General features: G+C 39.3%; 1 protein-coding gene across 1 annotated transcript; it reads left to right on the top strand.

The window, feature by feature from the left end:
• The first annotated feature begins 2,504 nt into the window (after positions 1–2,504).
• LOC145164139 (uncharacterized) lies at positions 2,505–3,953 on the top strand. The gene is made up of 3 exons (XM_079082864.1): positions 2,505–2,794; positions 3,176–3,320; positions 3,747–3,953. Exons 1-3 carry the CDS (start codon positions 2,505–2,507, stop codon positions 3,951–3,953), a joined length of 642 nt encoding a protein of 213 aa, XP_078938990.1.
• The last annotated feature ends 8,257 nt before the right edge of the window (positions 3,954–12,210 follow it).

Below are 12,210 nucleotides of genomic sequence, written 5' to 3'. Positions count from 1 at the left end.
TTTCGAAGGGCAAGTGTGTTGCAGAGGAAGAACCAGAAACTGATTTTTCTGATAGTGATTTGACGAGTGAAGAATTTGCTTTGATGGTTTCAAACCCCAAGAGGTTTGCTAGAAAGAAATTCCCTACCACTAAAAACCAAAACTGGCAGGGAAGTTACATCTCTGAGAAAGCGAAAGAGGAGAACAAAAGCACTCCTCAAAAGGACGAAGAGAAGAAAGAAAACAAGCTAGTTAGTGACTCAGGCTATGACTGTAACTATTGTCATAGCAAAAATCATTTGGCTAAGGAATGCATGCTGATGAGGCTGAATGAGAAGAAAGAAGGAGAGGATGATGAAGTTTACTATCTGTGTAAGCTGGAAGAGATCAAGAAGAAGAAATCTAGTGATAACTCAATGCCTGCTTTAATTGTGCAGGAAAATACAGCTTAAAATGAGTTTGGAGGAGTAGAGATCTGGTCTACTGATTCGGAGGATGAGGAAGTTCGCAAGCCCACACAAGGCAGGGCATTTGTTGTGAAAGAAGATGGATCAAAGTTTGCTGGAAGGTGTCTGATGGTAACCAACGGCGTGTCACAGATGAGAGGCTACACAACTGATGGTGGGTATGAGGAAACGAAAGAGAACAAAGAAGATAAGTGCTTTGCAGCAAAAACAGTCTCTGAGAAGCTCCATGAATGTGATCAACTGATCAAGAAGGTGAAGTCCATTCTCGAATCTCTTAAAATACCCATATCTAACTATGAAACAGAATTAAATGATCTAAAATTTACCTTTTCAAGTATTAGTGGTGGCTTAAAACAAACTCGTCTGACGAATTCTAACCTAACTGATCAAATCAGCAGGATATCATTCAAGAGTGAGGAGCGAAGGATGTGGATAGAAAAGAAAGAGTCAGAGATGTCTAGATTTAGGAACGAACATATTTATTTGCAGCCTGATAATTTAATGCTTTTGAAACAAAGGAATATTTTTTGTTTAATTGTTAAACGTCTTTATACTAACATCACTCAGTTGCTTTTAGATTGTGAAATTGGGAAAAAGATTCACTAAAAGATCTTGCCTTTCCTTGAATTAAAGGATGACGAGATTGATGTTGATTTTTACAAGTGTGAATCCATCATCTCTTCAGATGAAACTTCTGATGCTTATCGAATTGGTCTGGATAAAATTGAATCCTTCATTAAGTCCAAAGACCACAAGGACATGCTGAAAAACTTACTTGATGAAAATGACAGGTTGAAAATAAAGACCGAAACCGTACAGAAATTTGACTCATTGAGTTCTAAGTTGAGTTCAGAAAACAAAATCAACATTGAAATCACATCTGAATTTGATGAGGATAGTGACATGAGTGAAATATATGTAGAGGATGAGGTTGACTGTTCTGAATTTGTTAAGGACGAACCTGAACCTGTAAAAATCCTTATCTCTGAAAACTCCTTTGAATTCGCTCGGATTTCTGAAAAGCAACCAAGAATACTAAAAGCGAAAGCGACTGTTTTTCCAAAGATCCAAACTGTACAAAATCAAGTGTTTTCCATTGGTGAACTAGACAAAAATCAAACCGTCGAACTAACATCCATCGTTAATGAAGACAACAAAGATGGTTGTGATGAAGTCTTTTCGTCAGCGCCAATTGATAATGCAGACGAAACGAAGGGTCTGTTTGAAAGAACCTCCTGGAGGGTTAAAGGCAGATATGTGGCTGAACCAATCACCAAGCCATCAAGTTTTGATAAGGGTAGTACAAGTGGTACAAAGGAAGTTCAATGCGAACCCACAACAGAGACAAGAAAATCTCCGTCAGTAAAGAACAAAACTCAAACAAGTAAAGCGAAACCAAAGGTGAATATTCACAAATCCTCTAAACAACTTGCAGAGCAAAAACGTCATAGAAATCGGAGATATCAGAAGAATCTCAACGAAAGGAAGCAGTTTTGGCAATCCCAAAACTCTAACAACATTCGCAAAGAAAAAGCTTCCAATCAAAAGGCAAAAACAAGTTTGCAAGCGAATCTCAAACAGTCTTCCCACTGTCATTCTTGTAGTGTACAAAAACAAAACGGAAGTTTCGCTCAAAAATCATCATTTTTTAAGAAGTTCATTGAGAAACCCAATTCTTACCATTCTCAACCGATGAAAGCTTCTGTCAACGATGTCAAAGGAAAGGGAATGTTGATCTCATGTTCTAAAGTTCAAACTAAGAAGTCGACAACTAACCCTAGGAAAGATTACAAAGATCTCGTCAAAAATCAAAATAAGCAAAAACAAACTAACTCTGATTAGTCGAAAATCAAAGTTTTCACAATAAATAGAAAGGACGAAACCACCTTGATTAAACGAACCTATATGCTTGATTGCTCGATTGTTTTTCCACTTTCTGTAAAAGGCTTACAAGGACCCAAGCAACTTTGGGTTCCTAAATCTGCTTAATTTTTGCAGGTTATACGTGACGAGCAGTTCGACAACGAATGGTACATTGATAGTGGCTGCTCACGTCACATGACAGGAAGGAAGGAAGAGATAAGAGAGTTTCGGGCTCTCAAAGACGGTGGATGTGTAAAGTATGGGAATAACTCCTTTGGAACAATTAAAGGCTACGAGATGATTACAAATGGAGATTTTTCAATCCAAAAGGTGGTATATGTGGAAGGATTGCAACACAACTTAATTAGTGCTTCACAATTAGATGTGGGGACTGGATTGAAGGTATCCTTTGATGATGAAGTATCAGAAATAATAGAAACAGAAACCAAATCAGTTATGTTGAAGTCGCAGCAAAACGGCGAAATGTATCCATTAAACTTAAATCCAATACGAGGGAAGCCTGCTTTATGCTTTCTAACAAAACCTCGCTTTGATGATAGATGGATGTGGCACAGAAGACTTTCGCACCTCAACTTCAAAGACATCAACAAGCTTGTTCTTGGTGATCATGTGCGAGGACTTCCTCTCTTAAAGTTTGATAAGGATCATCTATGCGCTGCATGCGAAATGGGGAAGCAAAGTCGAAAAAGTCATCCAACTCTTGTAAACACGAAAATCATCAAACCACTTGAACTTCTACACATCTATCTTTGTGGACCTTCTGCAATCGTAAGTGTCAGTGGTAGTAAGTACATTCTTGTACTTGTTGATGATTTTTCTTGTTTCACTTGGGTGTATTTTCTTAGACAGAAATCTGATGCAACTCCCAAGCTCAAGAACTTTACAAAGCAAGTGGAGATTCAACTGCGAAAGTTGGTTCGTAATGTTAGAAGTGACAACGGGCTGGAATTCAAAAACAAAGAGTTCGAAGAATTTATAACTGAAAAGGGAGTAACACACAATTTCTCTGCTCCCTATACTCCAAAACAGAATGGTGTAGTTGAAAGGCGAAACCGTTCCTTATGTTAAGTTGCACGAACCATGCTCAGTTTCGCTTGGCTGCCTCTGTATTTCTGGGCCGATGTCATTGCAACTGCTTGTTTTACCCAGAATAGATCCATCCTAAATAAGCGATTCTCTCTTAATCCATATGAAATCATTAATAATCGTAAACCTAATGTCAGTTTTTTTCATGTCTTTGGTTCCAGGTGTTTCATCTTTAATTCCAAAGAAAACTAAAACAAATTTGATGTGAAAGCTGATGAAGGTATCTTTTTGGGATATTCGCTAACCTCCATGGCATATAGGGTTCTAAACAAACGCTCAAAGAAAGTAGAAGAAACCTATTATGTCACATTTGACGACAATTACATGAAGAAAATTCAATCAAGCAAAGGTCAATTAGAGGAAATTTTTCCTAAGACGGGTCAAGTTACTGTTCCTCTCTCCAATTTGTATGAAGAGTACATGCTACTTTTTCATAAGCCAGAGAAACCCATCACCTCTGAAGCAAGAGCAGCTGATAACAAAGTAGACAAACTGAAAAAGATAATTGATGACGCGTCTAAAGAAATGGAAAGCTAACCTCATAGTCCACATGAACCTCCACAAGATAGCACACCATTGCAGAGGGAGGGTTCGTCTTCATTCTCTAAACCTGATTCACCTTTCTAAGGGGAGAACCCATCTCAGAGTCCACACGAACCTCCACAAGATATCACAACATTGCAGGGGGAGGGTTCGTCTTCTTTCTGTAAACCTGATTCACCTTTCCAGGGGGAGAACCCATCTCAGAGTCCACACGAACCTCCACAAGATATCACAACATTTCAGGGGGAGGGTTCGTCTTCGTTCTCTAAACCTGATTCGCCTCTACAAGGAGAGAACCCATCTCCAACCATGACCCATGAAAGTCCACTAGAGGGGGAGAATTCTGAACCTGATGTTGAACTCGTTTCATCACTCGAGGAGGAGAATCACAATACAAATGATGATTCGGACGTTCAATCAGAATTCGAAGAAGTAAATGCTGAAGTGGATCCTTCCTATGATCCAAACTATCCTCCGCTGACAAAATGGACAAGAGATCATCCCAAAGCACAAGTTATTAGTGAATCGTCTACGGGAGTTCTTACTCGCTCTCAACAAAAAGCGAAGCAAACTGCTTTATTCTCTCATGTGGAATATTGTATGTTTAATTCGTTCATCTCCAAGATAGAACCAAAAACCGTTAGAATTGCACTTGATCATTCTGATTGTGTACAGGCTATGTAAGACGAACTCAATGAGTTCGAACGAAACAAGGTTTGGAGATTGATTCCCACACCACAGGATGCATTTGTAGTTGGTCTAAAATGGGTATTCTGCAATAAGATGGATAAAGAAGGCAATGTAATAAGGAACAAGGCGAGACTTGTGGTGAAAGGATATTGTCAGGAAGAAGCGATCGACTATGAAGAGACTTTCGCTCTAGTAGCAAGGTTAGAATCAGTTCGAATCTTCCTAGCATACGCTGCACACAAAAACTTTGAGGTATTTCAGATGGACGTCAAGTGTGCATTCCTAAACGGAGAATTAGAAGAAACTGTATATGTTGAGCAACCACCAGGTTTTGTCAATGAGAAGTATCCCAATCAATGCTACATTTTGGACAAGGCAGTTTATGGTTTAAAGAAAGCGCCAAGGGCCTAGTGTGAAACTCTAACTCGCTTTCTTAAAATGTCTAAATTTAAACAAGGTTTGGTTGACCCAACCTTTTTACGCAAGAAAGAGGGTGACCACTTAATGATCGTCCAAATTTATGTGGATGACATCATCTTCGGCTCTACGAATCCTAGCTTAACAGCTGAATTCAGAAAGTTGATGGAGACTAAATTTGAGATGAGTGCTATGGGTCCAATTAACTTTTTCCTTGGACTAAATATAAGACAGGGACCAGAAGGCATTTTCATAAATCAGGAATCTTACACAAAAACTTTACTGACCAAGTTGGGAATGATGGGAGACTCAAGAGTGAAGGTTCCAATGGTATTCGGAACGAAGCTAACTCCATCTCTGGAAAAACCAGCTGCTGATAAGACTCTCTATCGTCAAATGATAGGCTCATTGATGTATCTAACAACTAGTAGACCAGGTATTATGTTTTCCGTTTGTTATTGTGCCAGGTTTCAACCAAATCCACGCGAGGCTCACATGGTGGCTGTCAAGAACATCTTTAGATAACTGAAGCAAACCTCATCTCTTGGTATATGGTATCCAACAAAATCAGGGTTCTTCGTTCAAGCATTCTCAAACGCTGATCTTGGAGGATGTGGATTGGATAGAAAAAGCACTACTGGCGGATGTCAATTTCTTGAAGGCAAACTCGTCAGCTGGCAGTCTAAGAAACAAACATGCGTATCCTTATCCACAGCCGAAGCTGAGTACATCATTGCAGCGTCATGTGCTTCACAGGTTATATGGACTCAAAGTCAATTAAGAGACTATGGTAAAAGTTACTGTGACTCCAAAAGCGCAATTCGCATATGTCACAACCCAGTATAACACTCAAAAACGAAACACATCGCAGTGAGATATCACTTCATCAAGGATCATGTGGAAGATGGTAATGTCGAGATTCATTTTGTTCGATCTGTTGATCAATTAGCTGACATATTCACGAAAGCCTTGCCTGAAGCAACCTTTAATAGAATACTCCAAGGCTTAGGAATGATGGAAGTTGAATCGGTTCCGAAACCACCTTCGCTTCCATGAGTATCACTTTCGTCTTCGCTCTATAAGTTTTTATCAAACGAAATGGAACGAACACTCGCTCCTATTCGCTACACTCATACTTTATAAGCAAACGGTTGGTTAGTGATTTCACTTCTTCTTGTGGTTTGGAACTCTTGTATCTTTTGTATTTTATGCATTCTAAACGTTTGTTTCACATATTTTCTGTTTTTATTCATTTTCAGAAAATCCAAAAAGATTTTTCTTTCTGTTTTCAATTATTTTTTTCAGAAAAATAAAATACAAAAATATTTTCCTTTTTGTTTTATTTAGAAAATCTCAAAATACAAAAATATATTTTTTTTATTTATTTCGAAAATCAAAAATACAAAAATACTTTCCTTTATGTTTTATTTCGAAAATCAAAAATACAAAAATATTTTCTTTATGTTATCTATTTCTTTTATTTTCACATATTACAAACCTAAAATTATTTTCAGATGATCATGGAGGCAACAGTTTCGCGTGAAAGGGCAGGTATAACCTTCTTTATCTATGTATTAGCTAAGTGTCCCTAGAAGCATGCTGCTGCATGTTGTGTAAAGCCTCAACGACTCTAAAGTGAAGCCTTATCGATTCGATATATATAAATCGTTTTTTCCCAATCAGGCTGCTAAATTCACTTAAGTCATGAGCTACCTTACTCTTCTCACATTGAGTTAAGAGTTATATGCTTAGTCACTATCGCATAGCAGAGGTACTTTCGTTTCTTATACTACCTGAACACCTTTCTCCATCAATTTCGTTTCATAAACGTGGCCCCTGAGACTCTCAGCATTTACCACTAAGGTTTACGGTTACACAACATCTGTGTTGATGATCTTAGTTTTGTTTTACCACGTGCTAAGTGAAACCCACAATCCAACACCTTTAATGAATTGACGGTGAATAACTGAATGTTCTAGTTTTTCACTAACACTCCAACGATGATCACTTTTGTTTGCTGTTTCACGAAATCTCTTTTATTTTTGCGAGATCTTTATTAAATTGTCTAAAACTAATACATTTCTTCCCAAAAGATCCAATTTCGTTTTTGTTTTTGAGATTTCCAACTTTTTACCAAGTCACTGAAAAATTATCAAACCTACTTGATGTTATAGGCTACACTGGCCACACAAGTACTTCATCCAAATTTCGTTCTTATCTTAAGTTCGTAGTTTGGTTGATGCGAGAGCCACCTCATAAGCCTAAATTAAAAAGATGCCTTTCAATGTTTCTTAACAAACATTTGATCGTACTTCAACGGGAAACCACACAGACACTTCTCAGTCTCTCTTGATTTTGAAGGAAGAGATTCGTGCCCGGGATCCTCAGTTTCGTGTCATATATGACATCACTCAATCCCACAAATATACTTTGCTTTATTTCTTTTTCTTTGGCACAGTCTTGCACGAAGATCTTTATGATTTTCCAAAACTCTAGTCCGTGGTACTTATGGTGTTTTTCAGATTCACAGTTTCGCTTCTTAACGCTATGGTGGTCTTGTATTTCAAAAGGAAAAAGGTGCTCAGATTATTTAATTGGAATTTGAAGCTTTAGGGCAGAATAAGACAAGGTGGAGGAACGGATAAGATTTCGAACCACAAGGCGCGTGAATTTGAAACGGTTTTTTATCATCACGCTGCCTGACACCTTTTTTGGAGTAACAGTTGTCACATCGTGCTTTTTCAGGCGTCTTTTTAGAGAAAATCATGCAATCGTCATCAAAGATCTTTCTCTCTCCTGGTACATCGTATAAAAGGCTCTCACATATCCCATATTTCTCTTTATCACTCTCAATACTCTGAAGAAACCTAACGACGATTTTTCTTTCGGTTCATCTTCTTCTTCACGCACCTGCAACGATGGCCGATTCATCATCTGTTCAAGAACACACTGCTCAGTCCTCTTTCCTCACCATCAAGCCCAAGCAGAACTTAGTCCTCGACTTGGCTCCATTCAAATATGACGCGTTCATGCTTCCCATTGTCGAGTGCTTGAAGTACTCACCTTTGGTTATTGCCTTAACCAAGGTTGAAAGTGTTCCAATGTCACTGTTGCCGAAGGCCTTTTCATCTGCTAAGTATGTCAAGGAGGAGGAAAAGATCATCTTTGAAGTTCTTGATAAGAAACACTCAATCTCTAAGTCGAGGTTTTACTCTCTTCTAGGGCTAAACTATGTTGACTCATTGGTGAATCCGGAGACTATTACTACTGCCCAGATCTTCGACATGTTCTACCAAATGGGGTATAATGATCTTCTCACCACTATCACCAAGTTCAAGAAGTCATGTCTTCCACCCCAATGGAATGGTCTATTTACTCTTCTCTTCAAGTCTTTCTCTGAGCGAGTAACTGGATCTGAATGTGCTAGCAAATCCTTCATGACAATCCTCTATGGCCTCTACCATGGGATTAACCATGATTATGGGTCCGTTCTTTGGGCTCAACTGGTGCAAAGTATGAATTGTTCATGTCGACACAGCGAGATCACTTGCGTACATTTCTAGACGATTGTGGTGCAGCGGGAAATGGAATAGTTCAATGTTACAGTGATGGCGGACTGATTAATGTCGTCGATTGCTACCTTCCACACTACGAAGATTATTCTCGCTAATAATTCAAAGTTTTCATTTGTGGGGTGTATTCCGGAGACTATGTACATATGTGTTTCTGGGGCTAGCAAAATTATCACTGAGTACAATAAGCATCCTGTTTCGGGTCCTATGGAGCTCACTTCTAAGATGCAACGCTCCATAGATGAAGCTGATAAACCCAAAAAGGTAGGCAAGAAGGGAAACAAGAAGAAACGGGTTCAAGAAGGTCAATCTTCTCATGCTCCAACTCCTAAGAAGCGGAAGACTCAAGGTGCAACTCCTCCGGCTCCAAAGAAGCAAAAGCTTAGAAAGATGACTCTACAGCCCAGCTCATCTTCAACAAGCGATACTGAGTACATTCCTTCTGATCCAGCTAAAGGAGAATCAAGCGAAAGCGAAAGTTCTCAATCTGATGGTTCGCTTCGTGGTGATTCGCCTCCACCTTCCCCACATCAAGAGGTACCTTTAAACGATTCTGCTCCAACTCCCCCTCCTTCTCCTACTCGCTCTACTATTCCTATCACAATTGCTCCTTTCCCACCACCAATTTCATCTCAACCAACACCTATTTCATCTCAATCACCACCTGTTATTTCTACACCAACCACCCTTTGCTGCCCAGCCACCACCTATCTACACTGAAACCACTACAACAACCACCACAGGTGAACCTCTCGTCAATGTCAACGCATCTGATGTGGGGGCAAAGACATCAGGTTTTGTCACTACTTCAATCCCACCTTCAGTTTCCGGAACGTATCTGATACGGGGGCTCAAACTTCAGGTTTCTCCACTCATGTCTCACCTCCCATTTCCCTTTTTAACCGTAATAACCCATAAATGGTCTTTTGTGATGATGAAGACGAAGATCTCGGTGGTTTTAATTACAGTCCCCTACAGATTCGGACTGAGAGTGAAGATGAGGTTCAAGTCACGAAAGGGCAACTCTAGTCCCTCCATGAAAAGATTGACCAATCGATTCTCTCTAAAAAATCATCCTCTTATGATGACTACGCCAAAGCAGCTGTCGAGTCTCTCTTTGAGCGAATCATGAAGCAACACTCTACTACTGTTGAATCATTGAATAAAGCTATCGCTGATTCTGCTGAGGTTTGCAAGTCCACGAACGAAAAAGTCGATAAACTAATTAGAGATACTAATTCTTTCATGGAGAACTTCCAAACCACTTTCAATTCCAACACCACGTCAACAAACGAAGCTTTGAAGAGTCTTGGTTCTCTCTTCAAGACTGAGAATACAAAACTCCAAGAGATTCGTACTAGTCTTAAAACTGACCATGAATCCTTTCAAGCCACTATCTAATCTCAGCTTTCTCAGCTTAAAGATGAACCGGGGAAGGAGAGTACCCTGAAAGACTCTCTCGCTCTCAAGTCAGAAGAAGCGAAGGTGTTAAGTACTAAACTTGAAGCTTTGGAGAAGTAGGTCCATTATCTGTTATCTGAGAGGGTAGTCATGCGCAGCTGTATAACAGATGTTACTGGCCTGCTCTCGGATATCATTGAGACGAGGGACTCCATGATCACCATCACCATGCGTAAGCATCTGGCAGAAAAGTTAAAGCCCGTCTTCGCCATTCTTCACCGCCTTGAAGGTGTTTCTGATCAATCCTTTCATCCGAAACAAGGGGGAGAAAGTATGGTTGGTGGATCAAGAGAAGAAGGACATGAAGCTCCTGTCAAGCCTATTATCAAGATAGAACCCAAAGGCAAGGAAACGTTGTTCCGTGACGACCCAATTCTTGATATTGAAGTCGAGGAAGAGCCCACTAAAGAAGATTTGAAAAGACGAAAAGTTCGTGAAGCTGAACTGGATGAGCACCAGCATATCATCCGTGAAGCTGAATAGAAAGAAAGAGCTGAGAAATAAGCACATGCTACTCTTCAGAGCAAAAAGCTCTTGTTTCCCCAATAGACCCTGAAGCAAATCCAGCGCGATGATGTTGATCTTCCAAGCCAGTATTGGTTAGAACTAGTAGTTTCGTTTGATCTTCAGAACACACGAGACTCACAACTGGATCTGCCAATTACTCCAAAAGCTTTCAGATTTGGCCAACGCTGCATTCACAGACAGCGGAGCTGATCATATGCTATTTTTGTTTTATCTGAAGTATATGACGCCACAATATGAAACCTGGTCATTGAGCAAAATTATCGGTGTGAAGGTTAAATGGCCGATAGAGACTAATAGCTTTCCAAATGCTAAGTTAAAAGTGGCAAGAGGTTCGGCCAGCCAATGCTATGAGTTTACTATTGTAGATCTTCCATGCCTTAACCCATATGACAGGTTCACTCTCTACAACATATTGCTGAAGGACAAAGAAAAATATGAACTTGTCATGTGTCATCTCAAGCTCATGATAAAGTCATATATTCAGGAGATTGGAGAGATGGATGTTGAAGTTGTTGATGTCCTGTGAAAGAAGCCTTCGGCTGTTCTTAAGGAAACTCCCAAGGATTTTAAAAAGTTGAAGCCAGGAAACTTTACAGTGGAGATTGGTTTGTGTTCTACTCTGCTAGGGAACGAACTGTAGCAGATTATCGCAAAGGATGCTTCTATCTTACTGATAAGCATCTCTATACCACAAACTTCCTTGAGTTCATTTTGGACCAAGTGAGAAAGTTCAAAGGCAACAAGAAAGATGATATCAAGTGCTTCTCAGATATGGTTCTATGGTACATTGAGGTACACCAAGCAATTTATGCCATGATTCCGAAGGTGTATGATGTGCAGAAGCGAATCCAAGGCTGACGGGTTCGGGCCTCAATTGACGCAAAGGGGGAGATTGTTGGGTATAATAGATTACGTCATTAGGCTTATTTATTTTGTATTCAGTATTGGGCCTGCCCAAGCCGTATCATTTATTAGGGTTTAAGTATTAATAGTGCATGCATGCACCGTAGATTGTTAACGTTGTAATAGAGATATTATTGTAAACCATAGCACGCCTCTATAATAGTAATTCTTCATAGAGTTCTTCTGAGGCGTGACTTTTAATCATTTGACACATTGATATATTCATTCTTTGTTCTTACTTTATTTCGTGTTTATATTATACTTGTTTAGAATCTATTCGATCTATAAGGATTTTAGCCTTATCATATCGAACCCAAAGTCCTTGAATCGATTGATACCCTTTATTGCTCTGATACCAATTGTAAGTCCCAAAACTATGAATCTTAACAATATCAATCTTAATTGCTTAAAGAATGTGGAATATTAATCAAGCAATGATTCAAGAACACACAAAAATCACTTCAAATGCACACGATTCTATTGAGTAAATCGTCTGGTAGATAGGAGAACCTTTTCACAGCCGAATGATATGAATGAACAACTAGAACTAAAACATTCAACTCAAACATATTTATACGAAATACAAAGACTTATCACGGCCCAAAACTACCTGACCGAAATCACCAAAGTGATTTCAGTCCCCTAAACCGAGAACAACCTTTGCCCATTAATAATATACG

Source organism: Lactuca virosa, chromosome 3 (genome assembly GCF_052849685.1).
Source record: "Lactuca virosa cultivar CGN04683 chromosome 3, Lactuca_virosa_CGN04683_v6, whole genome shotgun sequence".
Lineage (NCBI taxonomy): Eukaryota > Viridiplantae > Streptophyta > Magnoliopsida > Asterales > Asteraceae > Lactuca > Lactuca virosa.
The sequence above is the reverse complement of the archived record's forward strand: the minus strand, read 5'-3'. Positions and strand labels throughout refer to the sequence as shown.